Source organism: Candoia aspera, chromosome 3 (genome assembly GCF_035149785.1).
Source record: "Candoia aspera isolate rCanAsp1 chromosome 3, rCanAsp1.hap2, whole genome shotgun sequence".
Lineage (NCBI taxonomy): Eukaryota > Metazoa > Chordata > Lepidosauria > Squamata > Boidae > Candoia > Candoia aspera.
Genome location: NC_086155.1, coordinates 29594725 through 29622219, shown reverse-complemented (window position 1 = coordinate 29622219; position 27495 = coordinate 29594725). Strand labels below are relative to the sequence as shown.

Genomic DNA, 27495 nt, shown 5'->3' with positions numbered 1-27495 from the left:
CTGTCTCTGGAAGAGAGAAAAAAAAAACAGGTAGAACTGTCCTAGGCAGATGCTAGTATGACAGTGGGTGCAGAATGCACAGCTAGGAGAGCTAGCTCTTCTCTGGCTTTGCTGACAGAGACCATTTTCTTTAGTGGAAACAGTCTATTTAAATAAGCAACTGTAGTATGATACATACAAAGATTTTGGTTTCTTTCTGTGCTGATGTAAAAATGTGGGAAGAGGAAAAAAGGAAGCTTACCATTATAAAATAACTCTGGAAGTAGGAATAATTATTATCACTTTGGAAAAATAAGTATCTACACTTGATCTGCAGCAATGGTTAAACTATATCTTTTTCAACAGAGAGCAAAGAAGAGCATGTTTGAACAATCTGGTCTAATTTCTTCAAGATATTCTGTGTGTGTGTGTGTGTGTGTATAAAATTTTAAACAAATTCTCCTTTTATTTCTTTTTTAAAGTACACATTACACAAGGTGCTTTTGTTATTAATTTTGTTAACCATATGGTTTGGTAACATTTGAAAAGTATCAAATGTAATGCTTGCATTTTTCTTTTGTTATCTTTTGCTTTTTTAATAAAAGTATGTCAACTTTGTGTCAGGAAATCTGTTAAGAGCAAATACATGGGTGACACATAAATGTGTCTCCTGGTATTCTATTGCTCAGCCTAATGATAAATAATGTGAGAACTGTTATTTATTTGTTTTGGTGCATTTGCATCCTGTCTTTTTTTCTATCACGAAACACAAGAAGGCATACTTGGGGATCCCAGCTGCTCTTCTGCCCAGACACTAGTGAGACCTAGTTCATCTTAGCTTCAGCAGGGTGGCTGCTTCACACTGCCTTGTTATCCTGCATTTTGTAATGGCAAAATGACAGTAATCCTTCCATTGCTGAGATAACCATAATGCTAGAAAGTTCTAGTGGGTTTTGAATCCTATCTATATTATACAATAGGAACCATTAACACTTCATCATTTCTTGAAGCTTTTTTCTTTAAAACTTCAGGACAATAAGCCCATTCATTCCTTCCAGCCACGTGCATACCAAACTTAGTTCTCTCTTGCATGCATTGTTTATTTACTTTCTTGATTCCAACTAAACAGAATAGCTTATCCATATATGTCAATTTATGCTGAAATTTTATCACTGAGAAAGCTCTTAAGACAATATTATTTTCTAATTAATAGTCCCACAGCGGTACTATAATGGTAATACAGCCTCACATTTATTAATTCACCTGGTAGGTGTAAGCAGCTAGTATTCCCTGCAACTGAGTAAATGGATTGATTAAAAAAAAATCAGATCTTTCCATCGTATTAAGTGATTTTTTTCTTTATTTCTTAGCAAGCTACTAGGAAATCAGATAAGATTAAATTATGGTTGCTAAATACCCTGGAAAATAGTGTTTAGACTATTCTGGAGAGGGTTAAAGTTCCCTTAAAATATCAGGTATGGAGTCTGTGTAAGTTGTTGCTTTCATTAGTATTTCCGGGCACACAAGAGATGCTAGTGAATAGAAAACTTGATATACTAACTGTGACCTTTCCTGAACAGAGATAACTTTAACTTTAGTTATTCATATTTTGTAAGTTCTTGGATGGATCACTGCAATGCATTATATGTGGGATATGTGAAACATATCCCCAAACTTAAATTACCGCAAAATAAAACTGTCAAGTTAACAATTGTGACTGGCTAAATGATGGCTGGAATCATATTAGTATTTAGCTACTACAACGATTATTTAAAAAAGGCACTTTGAACATCACAAATTGATAAGTATAAAGATATTTCAGAGAGGAATCTGAAGTAACTTACAATGATACCACTTTAAATACACATTTGTTGCCTCTGTGTGTATTACACTAGATTAAAAACTACAATTCTATGCATTAAACTAACTGAATTTAATGGCACTTTTGAGTAACTATATATGAGACTGTGCCTTAAACTGTTTCTTTCATCTTATCATTATCAGTACCTCAGACTGTTTAATTAGCCCACGCAGACATAGGATTGTTATCTAATGGTGCTTTTCCACTAGTAGAATGGATTCTTCCTAGCCTATCTCCATATACCATAAATTGGTTCTGAAAGTTTTGGGGGAGCAACAACAACAACAACAAAAAGAGTGCATTGGAGCATAACTGGTTTCTTTTCTAATACAATCTATGCATTTTCTTTTAAGCATTTAAACATTTTTCTAAGAAGGGGACCGTAGGTTTCACCAGACTCTCAAAGGCATCTATGGCACAAAAAGGTTAACAACCCCTACTTTTAAGAATGCTTTTTACAGCTTTGCCCATTAAAAAAAATAACCATCAAACTACATATAGAAAGATGTAATAGCTCTTCCTTCATATCAAAATAACAATCATTTTTTCCAATCATTCTGTAAAAAGATAAATCAATATTCTATTACAGTTAGCAATCTAGGTGTTTTTTTCCTAAATATGTTTTCAACTTTTATTGAGTAATACATTTTCTATCTAGTTTTAACACTTTATCCAAAATGTTCTGCAAGTTTTAATTTCAATTAAACTAGTAACAGTCATAACTTCTTTGCATGCAAAGACCTTTGAAGTGAATCATTATAATATGCTAAGTCTTCAAAAAGAAGAGAGCATTTATTTTGAAGGAAACCAATGAGCAGGCCAAGCAATTTCATATACAGTATATAATGGTGTGACAGAGTCTGCAGAATGGCCTTTCCAAACCTGCACACAGAAAATTGGATGTGGCCAACGTATTAACAGGTATACTTGTATGCATGAATTGCCTAATGTACACCTCCCATACTTTAGAAAATTAAATTTGTAGAAATCAGCCAATTTGTGTAAGCTCTGCCTCAAACATAAATCCATCTGTACATATACAGTTGGAAATCTGTGTTGTACTATACAAGGAAAATTGCTGGGCCAACTGGAATCCAAACCAACCCTTTGGGTACACTGAATATACGTGGGTAGGAACAGCTTTTGTTATTAGTGTGGTAAATCCTATGTGGACATTATAAGTTATTAATCAAGAGAACAAATCTACTGCTCCTCAATGTAAATAAGGCAGACAATGTAAAAATAACTGAAAATGGTTACGTATTTCTGTTATTCTAATCCTAAAGCACTAATAACAAGGAAACAGTTACTTGTCCCATCAAAAATCCTATATATATTATCAAGCAGTTAGCACAACTCAATGCCACAGTGTTATTGTTAGTTAGCTTGACTACCAATTTTTTTCAGGTCAAAAAGAAAACTACATATTATTTATCAATGCAAATATCCATTCCAGCCCTGCAAAGGTTGTAAAGCATTCCTGTTAAGCAAGATGAAAGGGAGTTTGTTTGGAACACACAGTGGGAATTCCTGTGCTGTCAAATAACAGCTTAGCTGTTGGATGCTTGATGTTGGCCTTCCTAGTGATGCCACCAATAGATAATGTCTAAGATGATGATTAAAAGCTCTGGACTGAAGCAGCATATAAACATTAGCAAGTAATAAATAAATAAAATCCAAGAACGCTTGCTAAGAAATTTCCTTACTTTGGTGGTTCTTTGGGCCAATTAAATAGTTTGATTTCATTCATTTTTAAAGCATGTGCTGCTGACAGGTTTGTAGAATTGTATTGCATTGTTTTTATTTTTGTTTTCTGTAGTTTTATTTTCATTTGTCAACTACTCCAATTTTTAAACATTTTAATGATGCTGATAATGATGATATGTACAAGAGAGGCAAAATTAAAAGAGGATACAGGATAGCTGTGACCTAATGCTGCTGAGTGCGTTTTGGTATAAATGTTTACAGTTATAATCTTATACAAAACAAGTATCTCCATTACTAGGTCCAATGATCTTCTCTCATTGTTTGAAATACTGAACTGAAATCCTGAGTAGTGAAGAAGATATTTGAAATACAAACATATATTCATTCTGGGTGATAACTTGATTAAGACCCTCCTTAGCATTCTTTTTTGTGATTGCTCCTGAATTACTTTTATATCAGCCTCATAAATAAGAATTTGACTCCTGAATAAGTCAGCATGTATGGCACAAATTCTTGATTTTAACAACTAACATAAACACATATATTGTTGGTAATTATTTCTTCAATCCTTAAATAAAAGTGTTTATCACAAAACTGTCATTGCTTTGGTGGGGAGAATATCTGTGATTAAGATGAATGTTTTGCCTAGGATGCTGTTTCTTTTTCAGACTATTTATTCATCAAATTTGTCACTGCCCATCTCCTCCCACCAGAGGGACTCTGGGCGGTTTACAATAAAAGTAGTCAATTAAAACAATAGGCATAAAATACTGTATATAACTATACTGATTTTGATGACAGATTTACCATTTAAACAACGGCAGAGAGATATTTCGAAGTTCATTTGGCAAGGCAAGAAACCAAGAATTAAATATAGATTGTTACAAGATGCCAAAGAATGAGGAGGTTTGGGTTTGCCTGATTTAAAATTGTATTTTGATGCCTGTTGTTTGCTTTGGATGAAGGAATGGAAAACTTTGAAGAACAGGAAATTATTACAACTTGAAGGACATGATTTGAGATTTGGGTGGCACATCTACTTGTGGTATGACAAAGTTAAAGTTAATAAGGATTTTAAAAATCATTTTGTTAGGAGAGCCATACTGAGGGTTTTGAACAAATATAAGGTAAGATTGTCTCCTAATGTACCATTATGGTTGTCACCTCAAGAAGCATTTGTTAGAAGAGAAAATGTGGGAAGAACAAGTTGGTTAAATTGTAAAGATTTGTTAAATTTTGAAGAGGGTGAACCAAAGCTCAAAACAAGGGAACTGTTAGAGTTGGAAGGTTTTACATGTCATTGGTTTACTTATTTGCAATTGTCAGAATGTTTTAAAATGGATAAAAGAATTTTAAATTTGTTAATGAAACAACTCAATTTGAAATGGAACTCTGTACAAATGATGAACATGTTATTACAAAGATCTATAAACTGTTGTTATGGATGAATCTGGAAGATGAATATGTTAAAGAATGTATGATCAAATGAGCTAAGAATTTTGGATACAATATGTTGGGGCAATGGGAAAATATGTGGAACAAAGGTTTGAAATTCGAATTACAACTTGAAAGATAATTTTTATAAAATGATGTATTGCTGGTATTTAACCCCTGATAAGTTGTCAAAAATGTATAATGGTGTCACAGATGTCTGTTGGAAATGTTTACAAGGTGAAGGAACTTTTTATCATCTATGGTGGACTTGTGAGAAGACTAAAAAATTTTGGGATCAAATGTGTTACTATACAAAAGATTCTCAAAGTGTCCTTACAAAAAAAAAAACAGAACTGTTCCTCTTAGGTTTGATGGAGAAGGAGCTTGAGAAACAGTATGGGACTTTGCTTTTATATATGACTACAGCAGCAAGACGTTTATATGCACAACAATGGAAAGATTCACAAATACCTACAGTGGAAGATTGGATTATTAAACTAATGGACTTGGCCCAAATTAACAGCATTAATAACCACCCAGGGTGCCTCTTTTGGGGGAAAGATGGGCAATGGCGAAATTTGATGAACGAACGAACGAATAAATTAATAAAATAAGAGAAAACACTGTTTCTGGATTTATTTCTACTTGGCAACCACTTTTAGATTACTTGCTTGTGTTAGGAAAAAGTGAAGCTTTGATTTTGGGTTTTAGTGATTAAATGGTTTGGTTTGATAGAAATAATGTTACTAAGGTTTAATCAATGGTAAGAGATTATATATGTAAACTTATTTATATCTGTATTGGAGAAAGTTGGAAGTCACTTTCTGTTTCTGTTTTCTATCTGCTTGCACTTTTATAGTTCTTCCTTTTTTCTTTAGTCCTATGCTTTAGCTTTTATATATTCTATATTTTGTATTTTAATTGTATTTTGAAAATAAATAAAGTTCTTATATGAAAAAACCTGTCATTGCTTTGGAATTAAAAAAAAATGCTTAAAATAGCTTACCACACTGAAGACTATGTTCAGCTGAGAAATAAACCTTATATAGGAAACAAAAATGTTAAACCTACTTAATTTGTTCTGCTTGCTGATTATTTTTCTTCTTTCTTGGAGGCTTTTTCTTCTTCGGCTTATTGGCATTTTGATTGTTCTGTTTGCTGTTCACACCAAAATGTCCTGCAGATATATCACTCTGTAGCAGGTTTACCAACAATGGGCTTGTTAGCGTGACATCTTTGTTGACAGGAAAACCTGGATTTTGTCCACAGGTAATCTGATTCCCATTTTGGGTTCCACTAAAAGGGGCACTGAAAGGCATTGAATGTCCAGCAAATTGGCTTCCTGATGTGTTGTTGTTTCCCTGCATCCCTTGCAAGTGAGGAGGTACTATGTTTCCTTGTTGCATAGAAACGTCAGGTAGCATTTGTGTCAAGTTCACATCATTGTTGGTTGTAGTGGTGGGATCACCCAGCTGTTGAGACATATGAGGGGCAGGTCCTGTAGGTCTCAAAACTTGTCCCTGAATCCCCATTACCTGAGAAGGATTACTATTTACAGTGCCCTGTTGAGCCATCATCTGCCCTGTGAACTGCACCATGTTTCCCTGCATATTGGGAGTTGGTCCTCTCATTATTTGAGCTGGCCCCGTCACAACATTAGACTGGCTTTGAGCATTGAAGGGCTGTTTATTTCCTTGCATTTGATTGGTCATCATCTGCTCCATCATTGAATTTTGCTGCAGCAGCACCTGGCCTTGAGGTCCCATAATCTGATTATGTGCAGCCATCATTTGTTGGCCTTGCTGGGGAACCATTGGTTTGGGTGGAGTCATCTTTTGCTGTGATGGACCCAGATTTTGGTTTTGGGAAGCTACCATCATCTGGCCTTGTGGCATGAGTTGAGCTCTAGAAAGTATCATCTGGTTTTGAGGATTTAGAGACCCCTGAGGCTGTATGTTAACCATCTGTCCTTGAGAGGATACTATTTGTTGGTGCATCCCCATTAACTGAGATTGTGGTCCTTGTGGAGGCTGTCCCTGCATGTTGCTTATATTAACTTGTGGAACTCCATTGGTGTTTGTCTGTTGATTGCTTACATTCCCATGAAGTCCCATTAAATTGGTCTGCATCATGTTTGATGGGCCATGTTGAACTTGTAACTGATTCTGAGGAGGACCATTTCCTTGACCACCTTAATAATCATATCATAAACTGAATTAATAGCAATACATATATCTTAATAGACAATATCTAAATACATTCAACATCCATTATACTGCTACAAGTGCATTATCTGTGACAGCAGGATCTGAAATATATGATAGGAGGGATGAAATAGAATTGATTTCTAATATTTATTTTCTACTAACATTTATGCTAATTAACACAAAATGAAAGCATGCAGAGTTAAAATGCAACAGATTGGTCAACTGAAGAAAACTGGAAAAAAACACTAAACACGTTATCTATGGATAACTTAAATGTTCTAACATGTCTCTATCAAGTTTCTAAACAAACTACAAAGACCTGGATGGTCTTTTCCTTTCCCGTTTTTCATAGGCTCTCTGTTATACCTATCTTCAGTTAATAAATCTATTCATAGGTCTAATCATTGCTGAAATCTGTAAGACCAAATAAAGGAATGCAAAAATGTTTGAAACCAATGAGTATCTTGCATTTATCTCCTTTACTTCGTATTAGAAGTTGACAGTTCTACATTATTTAATACAAAAATTTGTTTTGTTTACAACTGTAAATGGCTGTTGGTCATAGACAATCATAGGCAAAACTACACCGCCATTACAGTAGCTGCCACAACCTAGGAAATCAAACAAGTAACCCAACAAAATACAACAGACCTGTATGCTGCACACTTTGATTTGCTTGCAATTGGGTTGTGCCACCATTTGCAGGTGTGCCTGATGCTGTGGAAGGCACCTGACTTTGCATGAAATTTTGATTTGCTTGCCCTGTAGTAAAGCCAGTTGGAAGACGCTTGGGCATTCCTGGACAGAAAGTAATGTTCATTAGAAGATTTTTATTAATATTGACTAATATATTCTAGTACTAGGAGAAGAAAGATAAAAGAATGAAAAGGAATCTGGAAGGTAAGCTATGAAAGACAATATAGGACTAGACAAAAAGTTAAGTAACAATAATGGCTTTTATTACTGAAGGAAGAAGTAAGTAATTGGTTCAACATATTAAGATATCGAAACAAGGTGCATTATCGCAATCCCAGAGATTTCACATTAGAAAATGCTATTACAATGAATATTTATATATTCATTACTTATATATTTATTATATTTGTGTATGTAAGAGAGAGAGAGAATATTGAACAAACAGCTTAAAAAAGATGTGGGATCTTGTCCCTTGAAGAATATAAACAAAGAGTGGCCAGGTATCTGGTAGGGATGAGCATTAGACATCTATGGTTATTTATTTATTTATTAAATTTATAACCACCCATCTCCCCCATAGGAGGGACTCTGGGCGGTTTACAATAAAACAGAATTAAAACAATACAATATAAAACTATACAATAAATGAAGATACACAATAAAATGAATATAATAAAAATCTGATGGCAAAAAGTTCTCTATAAATCCCAAGTAAAACAGGGTCCTTTTAGGGAGCTAGCCACCCCCAAGAGTGACTGCTCTCCTTCCTGCGCCAGGCAAGATGGCAAAACCAGGTTTTCAATTGCTTGCGGAAGTCCAGGAGTGAAGGGGCCTGTCTCAACTCAGAGAATAACTTACTAGTTAGTTTCAGACAGGGTAGACAAGGCTAGTCATATAAAGAACAAAAACAAAACATACACTGAATTTATCTGAAAGAAAGAAGCAGTTACCCCCCTCCCCGCAAGTCCTGCTGGGCTGCCTCATCACGGAGAAGGAGTGTTCCTGAGAGGGATGAGAAAAGAATGAAGAGAATGTTTGTCAAGAGTTTATATTCCCAGAAGGGTCATCCAAGGTATAAAGGTCATTCCTGCTGTCCAGCTAAAGCAAGCAGGCACCTGTACTGAGCAGCGGTGATATAGGAAGATGCTGGAGGTGGATGATCACTTTAATGCCAATGGCAAAGGCATCAAATTTATTTATTTACAGTATATTTCAAATTTTGTCACCTCCCATCTCCCTTTAATGCCAATGGCAAAGGCCTTTATTTATTTATTTATATTTCAAAATTTGTCACCACCCGCTCCCTCAGAGAGAGACTCTGGGCAGTTTACAATAAAACTAAAAATAAATACAAATCAAAATACAATCAAAACAGTACCTCTTAAATACAAATATAAAATATAAAATCCAAGATGGAGATATTAAAAGTTCTTAATTTAAATTCATGAATACACGGGGGCCTCTTCAGGGCGCTAATCACCCCCAGGATTGATTACTCCTCCTCCCACCCCAAGCGAGATGGCAGAGCCAGGTCTTCACCCCTTTCTGGAAGGCCGGGGGAGTGCCTCACTTCTGGGGGAAGAGTGTTCCACAGGGTGGGTGCCACAGCTCTCTTCCTGGGCCCCGCCAATCCATACTCTCTCATGGATGGGGTCTGTAACATGCCCTCTCTGCCTAACCGGGTGGGACGGGTTGATGTAATGGGGGTGAGATGATCCCTCAGGTAATACTGCCTGGGAGAAGGAATGGTAAACCACTCCTGTAATTTTACCAATGGATAGAAAATATAAAATGATTGAAAATATAGTGCCAGAAGATGGGTCCTTGAGATTGGATGGCACTCAACATGATACTGAAGAAGAATGGAGGGTCTTTCAGAATACTAATGGTTTTTATGATGCAGCTAGATTATACCCTTTGGGATGTCCAGTTGATGACGTCATGCAGGAAAAGAAAATCTGATGCTGCAAAGGGAGAATTACAGCAGAAACATGGAACGCAAAAAGCATGAATACAGTAAAGCTCAACATAGTAAAAGATGAAATGAAATGACTACAAATTGATATCTTAGGCATCAGCGAATTGAGCTGGATTGGGATTGGACTCTTTTAGTCAGAAAATCACACTGTTTACTATTCAGGACATGAAAAACTAAGAAGAAATGGCATTGTTTGAATAGTTAGGAGGGGTATAGCAAGAACAGTACTTGACTACAATACAATCAATGATCAGATATCAATTAGATTTTGTGGACAACGCTTTAATATGAATGATCATTCAAGTTTATACTCCAAGAAGAGGAAACTGAGACGTTTTATGATCAAGTTCACTTCGAAATTGACAAACAAGATGTGCTGCTTGTGTGATGCCCTTGATCCCTTGGCTACTAAATTAGAACTCCTTACACAAGTCGCTTAGGAATATGAAGGAATCTTTATTAGAGCCAGAGACCCATTACACATCAAAGATTCGAGTAAAGAAAGCCGCGTGGCTGGTGGTTTAAACTGTCAGGATTTCCCACTCCCCACCAGCATCCTGCGAGTTCCCCTACCCTCTTTCCTTCACCATTTTCAGATCTTTCCCCACCTCAGGCATTCAAGCGAGTGATTTCTCCCTTTGATCTGTCCTTGGTGCTGAATTTCGCACCACAGTCTTTTGATCCCTGCAGCCTTGCGCTTAAGCTAAAATCCTTCCGTGCGCATTCACACCCACTCTGCAAGTTTGGTGGTTTTTCACCAATTGCTCCATACTTCCTGCTTTGATTGATCAGCAGGAGGTTCCCCCCTTTATGCCCATGACGGGATGCTTCTTCTTGGTACCATGGCAGGATGCACCATCCTGACATCTTGTGACTGAAGAATGGAATGCCAAAGTTGGAAATATAGAAGGAAAATGCAGTTGGAATGTATGGTTTAGGAAACTGAAATGAAGAAGAACAACTTAGCAATTTCTGTCTCTTTTTTTAAATAAAGCTTTATTAATTTTTTTTCAACATATACATAAAATACATAAAAACTAAAAAGAATGAAACAAAGACTACGACAATAAAAAAGAAAACCAAAAAAGTGCGAAAATACAGAGAAGACTATTACGTGGTGGCTTCCGACTTTCTACAACAAAGATGTATGTAACTCATTATCAGTCTCTTACTCTAATTTAAACTAAGATAAACATTAGTTCTATAAAGCATTTCCATCTCTGTATGACCTTCTCTTCTAAAACAAACTCTCTCCCCCTCTTAAAAAATTTAAAAAACTTTTCTAACATAATTATTCACCTAATAAGCAAATGCTCAAATATTATCCTACTTCACAAAAATTTTACTCCTCTCTGCCTACTAAAATAACAAAAAATAAATTATCTACATTTGCTTAATATCCTTTTACCCAAGGTAAAATCATTATCCCCAAAACAAAAACATCAGTCTAAACCTTTAAGAGACCATCCTGATAAACACATTTAAACAATTATCCAACTTCAAAATAGACTAAGGCATTTACATGTCTCAGTATTACACATAAAGCTGTCCCCTTACAAGTCTCAAATTCAGCAGCCAGCCTTGATTCTTGATCTCTATTTTCCAGGAACACAGCCAATCGTATCTCTCCCTTTGTGCCTGAAACTCTTCTTTCTTCAGAATCAATGTTAACTCTCCACAGTCCAATTTTTCTCCCTTCCCTTTTTGACTTGGAAACGTTAATCCTCATTTTCTTCTTTAAAGGAGTACTACTCTCAAAGTAGTTTTCACTCTTGTCTTCCTTTTCAAGTTGTTGGTAGGCTTCAGACTCCACAAGTTCTAAGAGATGATCCAGGCCTTGGGTGATGTCAAGATAGAGTTCTTTAAAGATCGCTTTCATTTCTTCCACAGTGTGTTATCAGGAGAAAAAAGATGTAAACAAAAGTCGTTCTCACAGGAAAGCAGAAGCAGATAGCTCAAAATTCAACTACGCAGATTCAACAAAGTAGGTAAATCTTTTATAATCCTCAAAACATTAAGAAAATGGCAACAGAAGAGCAAAAACCTTTAAATCCCAATATCAGAATTTAAATATTAAAAAGGCTAACTTTCCAAATTAGTAAATTCCAAAAATAATAAAAATCACCAAGAGCTTCACATTTCTTTGTTGCAAAAGGCCTCTCTTCGGTAACAAATAAACAAACAAACAAAAAAAACCCTTGGCGTTTTAGAAATGGGGTGGCAAGATTTAGTGCCCGTTTTACGGCTTTGGTGCAGCCCCAAACTTGATGACATCTGTGCCTCCCAGCATTCTCAGTCACAGACTGATCACAGGGACTCCGTTCCGTGAACCACCTGCAAGAAAATGCTGTCCGGAGAGCAAAGTGGATGATTTCCTGGATTCTCCTTACCCGGAGAATTCTTCAGGCTGCAGGGACCCAGCCTGTGCAGAGAAAATGCTGCACCGTTGGCCTGCTTAAAAATCAGTACCGCTCAGTCTGCCATTCCCCACAGGAAGCCCCAACTTATCAATTTCTGTCATTTCAATTATTTCTTCATTGCTAATCCTGTCTTCAAAAAGCCAAAATGTCGTCTGTATACATGGACATCACCAAATGGAGTACATAGAAATTATTACTGCTAAAAGGAGGTGGAGGAGTTAAATTAGAACATTAAAGACATGGCCAGGTGCTTACTTTGGAACAGTCCACGAACTGCTCATGTGCAAGATCCAAGTTAAGCTAAAGAAGAAAGCCAACTAGTGAAAGCCAACCTGTTTCCACAGTATGATCTTGAACATATATCCACCATTTTCAAGGAGAACATCAGGAACCGCTTTGAAGTCTTGAACCTCATTGATAGAGAAACAGAAGAACTTATGGAATGAACTTAAAGAAATTGTTAAGGATGAATGTGAAAAGAGCTGCCAAAGATGAAAAACAGAATAAAGTAAACTGGGTATCAGACAAATCATGGAAATTGCCAAGAAGAGAAGAGAAGCCAAAGCCAAGAAAGACCAAAATCTCAGAAAGGAAAGCATTTTAAAGAGATTTTAGAAAAAGATGTAGTACTATACAACATATGTAAAGAAACTGAAGATGGAAACAGACATGGAAAAACAAGGAAAGTCTTCCAAAGGATCTCTAAACATAGAAGGAGGTTCCAACCTCAAAGATAGAAGATATTCCCTACTTACAAGAACTTCTAATACTAGAAGATGTTCATGCTGCTTTTTCTTTCTGGGAAATCCTTGTAAGGTCCAGCAGCCAGATGTGTAGACTATTTAGCCGTGACAAGTCATGTTGCCCAGGGTGCACCATGAGGAGGCTAGTCTATGTTGCATGGCACCAGGAGTGGGCAATTTCTAATGCAGATCTGTTTAACTTAGCGTCTGATCCAGCACAACGCCCCTATGGCTTTGATCTCCCAGGGAAAAACTGGACAGTGCTTAAGCGGATTTGTACTAATCATGGCAGGTGCCAATATTGGAAACAAAAATGGGGGCTGGTCAATAATTCTAACTGTGGCTGCAAGAATGTCCCACAAACTTTACATCACATCGCGATGGAACGCCCCCTCAGAAGGTTCCCTGGCTCCCTGCAAGAACTACATCATCTTAAGGGCACTGCTGTCCAATGGCTAAATGATCTAGATATACGGCTATAGGCTTAGCCACTCTAGTAACTGCTCATACATAACTTAATTCTACTTATAATTTTACTCATTATTTGTATTGCATGTTTTTAATATAATCTACTGTCTCAATGTTTTATATTTTATACACATTTTATATATTGTTCTGTGAACTTTTATGCAATAATGCTGTATTCTGCTATGCCATACAAAATAAATAAATAAACTAGAAGATGAGGTTAAATCAGCACTCTGGTTGGAAGGCTACAGGAACTGATGGAATACCCACAGAAATATGGCAAGCAATAGAAGAAGAATCAGTAAAGAATCTAACCAAGCTATGCCAGCAATGTGTTTCTTTCCACAGCTTGACCTGATTGACACAGCGGCCAACAGATTGGAAGAGATCAAACTACATTCCAATTCCAAAATAAAAAGGAGACTTAACATAGTGTGCAAACCATTGTACAATATCCTTAATTTCACATGCTAGCAAAGTAATGCCTAGGATCATCCAATACAGCTTAGAGCCCTACATGGAAGGAAGATGTCAGATATTCAAGCTGGCTTTAAAAAAGACCAAGGAACACGAGATGTTATTGCTGATGTACACTGGGTAATCGAAAAAACCAAAGAATATAAAAAATAAGTCTGTATGTGCTTCAGTGATTATAGAAAGGCCTTTGTGTCAATCAGGTCAAGCTGTGGAAGGTGCTTAAAGAAAAGGGAATCCCAGAACACCTCACTGTCCTCATGTGAAACGTGACATGATGAAACAGACTGGTTGGCAAAGGAATGAGATAAGGCTGTCTACTCTGCCTTTATTTATTCAACCTACATGCTGAATACATGTTAAGGGAATCTGGATTGGAAGAAAATTAGTATGGTTTTAAAATTAGAGGAAGAAACATCAATAACCTGTGCTATGCTGATGACACCTTTCTCTGATAGCTGAAAATGAAAAGGACCTGCTAACTCTAGCAATAAAAGTCAACAAGCACAGTGAAAAAAAAGGGACTTCAAGTAAAGACCCAACTGATGACAAAAGGTACAACAACCAGCCTTAGAACTGACAATTCAAGATACTGAAGTGATAGCTTCTGCCCTTTAGGATCAACCATTAACAGTAAAGGAACAAGTAGTCAAGAAATATGCCACAAATAGCACTGGTTAAAGCAGCCATAAAGTCCTTTGAAAAGATATTCAGATGCTGTGATGTGTCTATTTATTTTATTATTATTCAAATTGTGTTACCACCGATCTACCCCAAAAGAGAGACTCTGGGCAGTTACCCACAAAGATCAGAATACTGCAGGAAATGGTATTCCCTGTGACATCTATGGAAGCAAAAGTTGGACTTTGAAGAACCACAATAGAAAGAGTATTGATGCTTTTGAACTTTGGTGTTGAAGAACAAAGAAAACATATAATGGATCATTGAACAAATCAACCCAGAGTTCTCAGTCAAGGCACAAATCACTAGGCACAAATTATCATTCTCTGGACACATTATGCTCTCTTGAGAAGTCTATAATGCTGGGAAAGGTAGAAAGAAAGAGAAGAACAGGATGACCAGCAGCAAGGTGGATGGACTCAGTTACAGTGGTGATGGGTGCATCACTGGAAAATCTGTAGGGACAGATGGTTATGGAGAAAATCTGTGTGGCCAGTAAGAATTGACACCGACTTGATGGCACATAATCAATCAAGAAGAAGTTAAGGAAGACTTGTTTTTTGCTCAAAATAATTGCCTTTAAAGTAGTAAGAACCTACATTCACCAAACAGCTGCTCTTTTCTCTTCAAGATTAAAGGACTCTGGAAAAATGCATATAAAGTCCATGGTGAAATTTAAATAAGACACAAGCTGGGTCCATATATGTAGATGGGTAAACCATTAATTACACAACAGGTTGCTTATTTTACAGGACATTAATTCTAGTAAGTACTTATTAATTCAATTAATATTAATTTATTGTTTTTGTCCTGGACCTGTAATGGGGGGGGGCACATCTTCTGGCTAGCATGTATACAGTGTGTGTACATACACACACGTCGTATCTTTTCATCTCTTTTTCCTCTAACACACATGTACATTTGTTGAGAGAAAAGATGTCCAGGACTGCTTTCAGCTGGAGTTGGCAACTCCAGGGTTTGTTTCTTTGTTTATTTACAAGACTTGTATGGCCGCCTACCTCATATAATGACTCTAGGTGGCTCACAGCAATCCATAAAACCATGGTTAAAAACAAAAGTACCCTTCCCCTCAGGTGCCAAACTAAACATCCTCACAGTTCAACCCCTATTTATGTAATTTTCCTTTGGGGCAAAGATCATTTTAAATTCACTGTCGTCTACCTGCTGTGCAGATACAATACAACCTGCACAGGTAAATTTCTGGCATTTATTATCTGACAATATAATGCTTTATGAGACAAGTAAATTCACGTGAAATTACAACATATCAATTTACTATAAAAAACTGGCATAAACATTTTTCCATAAACAGGATAACTTACCTCCTAGCCCAGGATGCAAACCTTGTGGACCCTGGTTTTGCTGCTGCATCACCATGAAATTAGAAGGTACATTTCCCTGCTGTACCATAGGGTTACGACCAGGAGAATTTACAGACTGTTGGAATCCCTGGGGGAGGGTATTCGTTTGGGGAGGCCTTGGTCCCATCTGCTGCTGTGCTTGATTAACTGTTGGGGAAGATGCAGGAGAACCCTGCTGAAAAGATGAGGGAGAGGAGGCAGGAGACTTGCTGGACAGGTGGGATTGTTGTAGTGGAGTAGGAACCCGTGAGGGTCCTCCCTGAAGACTCTTCATTTGAGGAGCAGTAAATTGGCCAGAGTTGCTCATCTGAGAAAAGTTTGTGTGTGCTTGAGAAGCTTGTTGGCTTCCAAAGGGATATGGGGGTGGAGGGTGAGAGGGTGTTTGTACTGTTGCTAATGAGGGTCTGGTTTGGATTTGCTGCTGCATTTGTCCAGGCAAAGGGGTCTTTTTCCAACCCTGGTTAACTGTCAATGTACTCATTGTTCCTTGGGATGGAGGAAGTTGAGCTGTTCCAGAAGGCACCTGGTTCCAACCAGGAGGAGGAACTGGAACTTGAGCTGGGGTTGTAAATGAAGGTCGAATGGCCTGTTGCTGCTGTTGGTGCTGTTGAGGAGGGCGTGGATGCAGTTGTTGCTGTGGCTGAATCTGCTGCTGAGGTTGCATCTGCTGAAAGTTGCCAGGATTTATTTGCCTATTAACAGGAATTGATTGTACTGAATGGAGCTGAGGCACCACAGATCCAGATGGATGATTCTGCTGTTGAATAGTGAGGCTTGATAAAAGTGGATCCACTGTGTCTATGAAAAAAATGAAAAAGAAAAGGCATTGGTAACTAGTTCCATAGAAGTAGCAACAGAACAAATGTATACCTCTACAATTATTCAGAGGAACAAGCATATTCCATCTTCTTTTATATACATTCCCTCCACTGTAACATTCTTCAATAATTTTTCACTCAAATTTTATGGTGTTAGAGGTTAGTATCGATATAAAATCTGTACAAATATTTGAAAATTCAAAAGCAAATGCTCACTCCACTCATAAAAGTGGACAGCGGCTTTGGTAAATACCTTCCTCAGTCTAATGTCTTCCAAACCGTTGGACCCATAATTTCTAATCTTATCTAGGGATGACAGTAGAAGCACAACACCGCATTTGGGAAGAACGTAAGAACAGCCCTGCTCAATTAGACCAAGACCAATTTTAATCCAAATTTTGTTTGTCACAGTGGCCTACCAGAAAACTCTGGGGTTCCCTCAAACAGCAGGTAGAGACATATTCCTCTCTTACTGTTAATCCATTGCAACTAATAGCTGAAGGCGTGCTACCTCCAACCCAGAAGTAACACTGAGTCTAAAGACTAACAGTCTTCAAAGACTTACCTTCTATTAATCTATCCTAATAGTGCACTGTGCGTGGAAATCTTATTTCTTTTGTCTATTCTAATCAATTCATACTATAACCTCAGATCATTGTTTTGACATGGGAAGAAAAGGTTCTCCCTGTTTCTTTTCTTCATGCATACATGATTTTACACCTTGATCATATCCCTCCTCAGTCACTCTTTTCCACTAAAGAATCTCAGGTATTCTACCCTTTTCTTGCAGGGAATGTGTTTGAGCCTCCTGATCACTGAGTTTGCCACTTCTGTACTTTTTCTAGCTCGGTGGAAGGTTGGTTTAGATTGCAACGTGGTTCAAGAATGCAATTCTGCTCTTGAAATGGGGCTTTTCTTCCACCCATCCCACTAAATCATCTACCACAGCATTTCTGAGTATTAAGTAGTCCTCCGAATAGCGTGCAGTTGTTGTACTGGGATAGCACAATTGAAAAAAATCATTGGGGCTATATTGCTCAAGCAGAAATGCTTCTCTGTACATGCAAAATATTTCTAAATTAATTAAGAACAGGAGAAAGATTACACACATATTTTTCCATGAAGATATTTACCAACACGAAAAATAGTGGCATTTAGAATTTGCAGTGTGTAAATTAACTACCTGACTGAGATCCCGGATGAGGTGTTCTGGGTTGCAGTTCTGTGTTAACCGTATTTGTCATCATAGAGGATGATACACTCCCACTCTGTTGCATCATCACAGATGCAGGATTATTTATTCGAATTAAACCTAGAAATGTGAACACATTGTATTGTGTAAAGTTGCAGTTATTGCATTACAACATCAAAATATAACAACATAAAATGGTAACATCTTAAAACTCATCACTGAAAGGTTTCGTTCCTGAAATATAGTTTGGACTCATTAAGCCATGGCAAAACATTTCCTACTGGATCTAAGTAAATGGAAAAAGAAAAAGAAAACCCAAGCTGTTACATAACCATATATATCTGTTAGACCACACACAGGTCTATATCTCACAAACATAAACACCACACTCTACGATTAATGTATGAGTTTCCTGTTTTCTAGTACAAAAGTGTATTTCACTTTAGTTGCTGAAGGCCAACAAAGAAAGAACAAATCCGTATCTTCCTTTGTTCATAATGTGGTAAGTGGATTTTCACCAGCAATACCGCATACATTTTCACCTATATAGTGATCTCTGAATACTCATTAACTACAAACAGAATTACAAAATACTTGCATTACCAACAATCTATGCGCTTCTGTTCCTAAAGACTACCACTGATCCATATGCTTCTTAATGTAATTTATGACCTAGACAATTTAAACTTTCCAAAGAACTTTTTTTTCTTTCTCTCTCTGAGGTGTCTATACATTTTATATGAAGGGATCCTTTCCTGTATTTCTTTTATAGAACCTAAAATCCAGATTTTCACCTCTTCCTTATATTTTCTATCTTCTTGTAATTGAGCTATGCTTTATTTTTACTGCATCACATCAATCAGCTGTTTATTTATATCAAATTTTTACTTCATAGCTGACATCCACTTCTGAATTACCCAAGTCCATTTGGTTGTGCTTCCAATCTACCACATACCACTATCTCATTACATTGTATTACATTTTTTCACTAGCATGTCTCCAGAAAGAAATACTGTATGTCAAAGGAAATATCAAGCAGAAAGGCATAGTCTGGAGTTGTTAAATAAGCTATTTGCAAATTTCATGGAATATTATCTGTCTAAATTTTAAAAACTGAACTTGCCTTGACTTCCTGGCATAGGAAATCCTGTCTCCATTCGTACTGAGTTGCCTTGTCCAACAGGCCCATTAATCCTTAAATCTTGACCCCTGTTTTGAGCTAATGATAAATTGATGGCACCTTCACCTGAGAGCAATAATTAGAGAATATAAATGCGGCTTTCATGTGGCAGGAAGTTAAAAAACAGCTTTTTTAAAAAGCTCAAAAGTCTTATATCAGATGCAGGTTAAAAGCATATGAATTTGAAACAACTAGCTTGGAGAGGATAGGACTAGCAGGTTTCTTGCAACTCCTGACCTCCCCCCTGCCAAAAAAAAAGAAACCACAGGAGAACTTCACTTTGGGTGTGTAATCAATTCCTTCAATTGTTACATGTGCAGATGTTCTGCTGCATATGCAAAACCTCCTAGAAATGCTTCTCCATTCAACTGATTGAAGGGAAAACACCATTTTTCTTTTCTTTTAGTAATGAATGGGTCAGCCCAATAATTCATGTATCACTCAAACAGAGCAACTGTTTTTCAAAACAATTTCATTCCATTAACGATGGCATTGTGCAAAAAGCTATATAGATGATCTAGGTATCATTGGACCTATAAACACTGATATTCTTGTCACTTCTAAAAACAATTGTTAATTGTATTGGCAGCCCATGTTTCTCCCTAGAACTACTCAAATGATATTTAGATGACAAAGGATATGTAGAAAAAAGAGAGAAAGCTGTCACAGAAAGCAAGATTACTACAGCACTACTATTACATTTCCTAACCTTATTCTCAAGACTATAATTTAATGCCATGCATCATGTTAATTTTACCTATTAGATGATTTCTCCCACTTATCCAATAACCACAAATGACATGGAGCTGCAGCAGGTCCTGTTTCATAGCTAGCATTCACATTAATGACATTAACAATACAGATGTGGGATAGGAAATGAATTTTGGAGAGTATAGCTTATCCCAAAAGATTATTTGGCCTCACTGTTTTAATCAAATTATTAAAAAGCTAACAAAAATGCATAAAGAAAATTAGCTGCATTACTTTATAAGGTTCAGCCACAACCACAAAGTAGTTTTAATTACCTTCAATTTGGACAGACAGAATTCCCAAGTCACGAAGTTGTTGGTTGTTGTTCTGAGCTAGCATTCGTAGCCTCTCAGCTGCTTCACGAGGAATATTGAAAGTAACACGTACACTGTTCCAGGGTTCCACTTTCTTCAATTTTAACTTGTTAGATTCTTGTTACAGAATAAAAAAAGAAAATAAACTAGAAGATTTGCAACCCAGCATATATGAGATTAGGAGTCAGAAAGCTTTGTTCACTTTTATTAATTGCTTCTTACTAAGACAGGTATTTTTCTCTAAAAACAATTATTAACAAGAGACTAAGAAAATATCTCAGCGACTCTAGGTTAGTTTATAAATGAGACCATTGAATGTAACAGAAAATTACTGTGGTTAATTCTCAAACTAAGGCTAGCTGCTATCTTCATAAGAATCTACCTATATGCATGAGAAAAAAAACTTTTGTAGATCCAATCTCAATAACTTGTTCTATCTGAAGCAATGTTAAAGAGTGAAAATTGTAGAAATTTGGCTTCCATGAGCAGCTAGATTTAATTGGCAGAAGATATCTATACCTGTATTCTCTTACATTTAATGCATCTTGCTAGGTTGTGTGAGCTTGCATATAATTTATATTACATAAACTTATGTCATCAGATTTGTAAAAGGAAGTCAGCATGCTATTTAGTTTATTTTGGTATGTGGCCTTGGTTGCAGAGACTACTGAAAATCTATTTTTGTACAGATATGTTGAAGGAAAACATGACTTTTCAATTAAAAGCTTATATTCTCTATAAATTTTTATCCAAAAGTCTTCTAGTCATGATTTTTTAAAAAATTTTCAGCTGGTAGCACACCATCTGTCCTAACTGCCAGGAAACACGCTGAGACAAGGAACTGGTCTCTAATGTTTTATTGCTTGTACATAACAGGAATCCTAACAAACTGAAGAAGCGTGGGAAAAACCCAGCCATATAAACCCCAAAGGTTAAGGCGGTCCCGATCTGTGTCTCTTTGAATGGCTACCTAATTTCTCAGTGCTACGCATGCGCTTAACAGTCTGGATGGGAGCCCCCTGCTCGCCATCCTTACTCATGACACCATCCAATTATTTGGGAAACACATATTTCACAGAACATAATGTAAGAAACCCTTCCTTAAAGAATCACAAGCCACAGTAATCAATAACAGAACCTTACTGATGAAAAGACTGCCCAGAAAAAAAATCAAGATGGGCACTGATGAATTGAAGAAAATAAGTGAACTGTAGCGCAGATTTGTCCCAATTTACTCAAACTCGATGCCTTGAGAAGAAGGTGCTGGGTCAACTAGGAACCAGAATATAAACCAGTCTACAGGTATATTTATCTGAAAAGAAAATTAGTATTTTTCCCTAAATGGCTTGCCTTTAATGAGAGGATCATCTTAAATTAAACTGAGAATATGGTAATGGAGGTGGGTAAGGGAGTTCTCTGTATATATTGCGAGACCTGGGGAAAGACTGAATGATGATCTTTGTTTTGGGTATGGAGGACATGGATTTTTGGCAGTTGCAGATGGGCTGCTGCTACAATCAATCATTTCATGAAGCCTTTCAGAACTGTTAAGTAAAGTGTTGAACACTGAAACACAGGAGTTCAAAGTCACAAGAACTTATTACAATAACTTGACCGCTAAAGCCCTGATAACATGCAGATAAATCAACAGGGTGGCATTCCCCAAGTATTTGTCCATGGAAGTAATCTGCTCCTTCAATTAGCACATTTATAAAGGAAGGTTCAGATAATAGGCTCAAAATACAAGCAGAATATCCACAACATCCAAATTCTTCTGTCTTTTGTTTTGACAAATAAAGAAGAAAAGAAATGAACAGAATCAAGTAAATTCAGTTATGACAAACAGAGAGAAGTCTTCCTTTGATGCTATTGCTGTGATGGACTGAGGAAAACAGTGGGGAGACTTGAACATTTCAGAAATTGACAACAAATGCTTAAGAATTTGTACTGGAAAGGAATACTTTATTATGCATACATAAAGGTTTATTTTCTTTACAACATATGTCCTTATTTTTCTCTTAGGACAGCTAAGCCTAGGAAAGATATATAACTGATAATTTCATTTCCTCAAAATGTTTTTTGAATGTGCGGCAGAAAGCCTTTTCTCCAAAACAAGAAATTAATGATTTGAGCTTGCTTAATGAAATGCATCTATTTGGAGTAGAAATACTGATTGCTTAAAATGTTTGTTATTCTTAAGATCCTACACATTGATGGGTTTTATATATGAATGTTTCAGATATCATATATATTGCTTGATTCAAATAAAAAAGCAATTAAAAATGGAGCAACTGCAAGAACGTATTTCATCTAACAGAGGATGACATAAGAAAAATCCATTAATGAAGTATTATTTGCTTTCAGATCTAAAAAAGAGAAAACCTCAAAAATCATTGACGCCTCTCATAGCAAATAAAATGTGTAGCTGCTCATCATAGCAGTTCATATGGGTTAGTAAACAAACAGTATATGTTAAAAAAAAATGGAGAATGGTAGCATTATTGACCTTCCTAATGGTTACAATACAGTATTTTTTTACCAAAAAAAATTCCAGTAGTCCAATTCTCTGGAGCAATTTGAACCCCCCCCTCTCTATACATACACACACACACACACAGACACACACACATACATACACACACACACACACACACATACAAACAAACATATTTACATATATAAAGCAAATATTAAAATTCAAATTATAAGAAAGTAAGTACCCATGTGTAAAAGGCCAGGAACATTATCCAAAATGACTCCCAATTTCTGCTTGAAGTCATCGTCATCTATATTTCCCTTAAAAGCTACAAAGATTGTAGAATCATCAGAAGGGCTGTTATGTTTTACACCATCTTCTTTCTGTACAGAATCAAGATCCATTTTCAGTTCTTCCATGACTGAGGAGCACAATGAACTGTAATTATCTTTTAAATTGGGTGTGTCACCCCAAACCATGGTAATATAATATCCTGCACTGGAACTTAATCAGGTACTAAGGAGAATCTATGAAAGAAAAGAAAAAAATATATATTAGTGACGGCAATTCCGGCAGTCCCAGTTGCCATTGTTAAATTAGGACTGTGTGGGTCAATAAGCAAGGACCTCAAGTGGCTGTGACTTCTGACTTCCTGCTGGCTTTCCCATTGACTTTGCTTGTGGGAAGCCGGCAGTGAACATCGGAAATCACAATCATGTGACCGTGGCTCACTGAGATGTTGTAATTGTGAGCTGGGCACCAAGTGCCCAGATTGAGAACACGTGACCATGGAGATGCTGTGACAGCTGGAACTCCAAGGACCAGTTGTAAGCACCATTTGTTCAGCAATGCTGTAACTTTGAATGGTCACTGAACAAATGATCATAACCCAAGGACTACCTGTACTTTCCTTGTTTAAAGAAAGGAAAAGAAACTCTAGCATATGAAAGCTTCTTAAAGTGCTACCATTGCCACTTAATAATGTTCTGTTTCTAGTATCACTTATTTATGTATTTATTTTATTTTATTTTTATCCCTTTATTATTTTTATAAATAACTCAAGGCGGCAAGCATACCTCCTTCCTCCTATTTCCCCACAACAACAACCCTGTGCGGTGGGTTGGGCTGTGAGAGAGTGACTTCCATTTTATGTTTTCAGAATATATTGTTCACTAAAAATCACTCAAAATAAATGTCCCTTTCTCTTTTCTAAAAGAAAAATACAGATAACTACATTAGAATAATTATGAAAAATTAAATAAAGTGATAATGAACTGAGCAACTAGAGAATTTTTGATATGCTACTAATGTAATAAACCTTTATCCAAGGTGGAAGGAACAGGTATCTATCCAAAAAGTGTTCCTATACTAATGTAACAGATTTCTCAAAATCTGGGGAAGAGGATGGCAATCTGCAAAATATTACAAGTACAGGACTTCTGCACATTATTTCCTTATCAGGAGAATGGTAGCTACCTTCCTAGTGAATCAGCTGGTTGCTAGGAAGAAAAAGCACTGCTTTAATGAATATTGAGATAAATTGGGTATTTATATAAACACATTCAGTTGCCAAGATTTTTGTAATCTTATTTCCTTTTCCCTTTCAATAAACCTGACCAAAGAAGACTCTGAGAATCTTATTGTAAATGACTACAATGAACTAACATATCACTGCTTACCAACCATGGGCTGCCATCTGCAATTGCTGAGAAGCTACTAGAATTGCCACCACTGTCTCTATAATATTGTATCTAGTCCACCAATAGGTACCTAGTCCACAATTTTTATTGTAAACCGCCCAGAGTCCCCCTCTTTGGGGGGAGATGGGCAGTAATATAAATTTGAATTATATATATATATATATATATATATATATATCTCCATCCATCCATCCCTATAGGAAATAAACACGTACTGGACATCACTGCTAAGTACAGCCATTAATAAAGGAGTAGATGGAGACGGCTCCAAGGCTTAGAAACGGAGATGAGCACCGCCCCCTAGAGTCGGATTAGACTGGACTTTACGTCAAGGGAAACCTTTACCTTTACTAGATGGAGATACATTTTCATTCCTGGAGAACATATGTTTCAAGAAAGATCTTAGCTAATAATATCAAGTAATATAAAAGGCAAGTATTTTTTATTAATCACAGAGTATGAATGATGTGGTTAATAAGAAAAAACAGCCTACCAGGAGATCTTGCATCAGAAGCTTGATGAGAACTGAAACAGGTCCATAACATTTGAGCCATAGCAGCACGTAGGTTGCTGATTTGCTAGAACATACTATGGAAATCCAATCTTCTTTGTTCTTCACCTGTGACAAACCTATAAATGTATCCAATTAAAATTACCTTCTCAGTTCTGTATCAAAGTAATACCCAATAAAACACATGCATGCCTTTTCTAAAGACATTATTGTTAAATCAAATGGAAAATTAAAGACATGTTTTTAAAAGGAGCATATATGTCAGTTCCAAAATTATATCTGAATTTCAAAAATTCAATTGATATCCTATGTCTAGCCAATTCCTAGAATCTACAAATGCAGAGAAGACTTTCTTGGTAGAGAATGACACTCCAAGAGGCAAAAGTTGTTAAACCAGCAAAGATTTCCTGATCTAGAAGTTAAGAACTGAGAGGTGTTGAATGCCAATAGAAGATAATATATGTAGCTCAGGGTTGAACTGTGGAGTCCTAGGTGCTCTCTAAACTTGGTTGTTTGCTTGCAGATGTTTCATTACCCAACTAGGTAACATCATCAGTGCACTGCTGAATGTTGAACGCCCTCAAGCAGAGGAATTTTAATGATGCACATTGGATTTTAAAAAGTTGACAATATCAGCACCAACTATTTATCCCAGTAATTCAGGATAGGATTAAGTAATCTGTAACTCTTTAAATATTGGTTCAGATATTGCTTCCAGCATCCATCACCGCTTGTCACAGTACTGAAGGGGACTGGATTGTAATTTAGCAATATTAGGAAGATACAGGTTCCTCACTTCCAGTTTAGATGAAAAAAAGCAACAGTTATTCCTGTGCTTTGTTTGAGTTATTTTTAAAAACTTTTTCAGATAATGCTGGTGCATGCTTTTAGGAGATGGTCAAAATATTTGGCTATATCCTGCTTCCATTTTCATTAAAGAAAGATTTGGTAAAAACAAAAGAGTGTTTAAGAAAAAGAGCTAACCATAATTATTTTCTAATAATAAAACTAATATTTCCCAATTCCCACTCAAAGAAGTTTCCCTACACCCATTATACCTATTTTTATAAATAAATTACACACTATAACCTATGGGTTGGCAGAATATAGTTCTAGACCTATTGGTATATTTCAGGATGATTTATAGTTTGGCAAGGAATTCTGACTTTAAATTGTTTAATAATAATAATAAAATGTATATCTCCTCCCAAACATACTAGAGCTTTCTGCACACGTTGTATTAAAAAAAATGTTTTTTAATGTGATAGGATGGTGAGATCTATTTTGTTCTGAAAGTTTGGAACACAGCTTCATTAATTAAAAGTGCAAGGCTTTTGCATCAAGCTTTAATTGATGGATTTTAGGTTCTATAAATCCTATAAATGTAAATCCATGCAGTCCCTGTTCTATTGTGTAAAAAAATTATAATTTTCATCATTTTTCTAGGTCAATGACAGTTCAGGTCTCCTTCCTTGATGTTAATAATGACTCACTTAAAATGTAATCTTATCTACTCTGGAGTAAGTGTCACTGATATTTATGGTACTTATTCCCAGGTGAGGTAGCTGTGTACAGGTCTGAGCTTCTAAACTGTAATTTGAAGCACACTACAAGGCTTAAGTTAATGAATGCACTGTACAAAGTTAAGCAGTCCAAATGTTCTCTATTGAACAATGTCACTTACAATAATTTCATTAATAAACAATAGTGGTATATAAGGCACTTATATTGTTTTTTATATATACAAAATAAAATCTCACATTGTAAATATCAATGGTTTGCTATTAGTTTAGTATTTATTAAATTTTAATATTTGTTAAATTGTTGCTTTTTAAAAACCCTTGTACACTTCCCAGAGTCACTTTTGGGAGATGGGCAGCCATATAAATTGTTTAAATAAAACAAATAAATTTGCTTTTCTATGAGGTTAGATACCTGTTAGTCATAAATCCACAATCATCTTGAATTGAGTAGCCATTGCATTATCCATAAAATCATTCAACATAGTTTAAAGCTGGATTAGATTCTGGATGAGGTCCTGTTGTCCTTGGATAAGGACCTTTATTTTCAAGAAAAGGAAACAATTAATTTTCCACAAGCCCCTTTCAAAACAAAAAAATAGTAAACCAAATTACTTCAAGGCTGTTTCTTACAGGTTATTACATTACAGTTATTATATTACAGTTGCAGGTAGTCCTTGACTTATGACGGCAGTTGGGACTGGAATTTCCATCACTAAGTGATGCAGTCATAAAGTACAACTGCAATGCTTAGCAACGGCAATCCCTGCAGTCCTGGTTGCTATCATTAACTGAATCCCATGGTCGTTAGGCAAAGCAACTTCCTGCCAGCTTCCCACAACCAAAGTCAGTGGGGAAGCTGGCAGGAAGTTGCAAGTCCCAAGCAGGCAGGTAAGTGGCTGCTGCCGGGTAGGGGAAGGAGCAAAGGGATGTGCAGGGGTGCAGGGGAAGGTCGGGGAGGTTGCACGAGAGGCACAGCACCGGGAGAGTGTGTGAGAGGCACG

General features: G+C 36.4%; 1 protein-coding gene across 2 annotated transcripts in view; it reads right to left on the bottom strand.

Moving 5' to 3' along the window:
• Nucleotides 1–27020, bottom strand: part of NCOA6 (nuclear receptor coactivator 6) — a 46451-nt gene extending 19431 nt beyond the window's left edge. For both annotated transcript variants that reach the window (XM_063297206.1, XM_063297207.1), the window contains exons 1-9: nt 26907–27020; nt 24954–25090; nt 23005–23287; nt 20246–20401; nt 19164–19286; nt 18032–18160; nt 15992–16828; nt 7840–7986; nt 6053–7172 (exon numbers count right to left, since the gene is read on the bottom strand). In XM_063297206.1, coding sequence (XP_063153276.1) covers nt 6053–7172; nt 7840–7986; nt 15992–16828; nt 18032–18160; nt 19164–19286; nt 20246–20401; nt 23005–23239 — 2747 coding nt within the window. In that variant the 5' untranslated portion in view covers nt 23240–23287; nt 24954–25090; nt 26907–27020. The remainder of the gene's footprint in view (nt 1–6052; nt 7173–7839; nt 7987–15991; nt 16829–18031; nt 18161–19163; nt 19287–20245; nt 20402–23004; nt 23288–24953; nt 25091–26906) is intronic.
• Between the last annotated feature and the right edge of the window lie 475 nt (nt 27021–27495).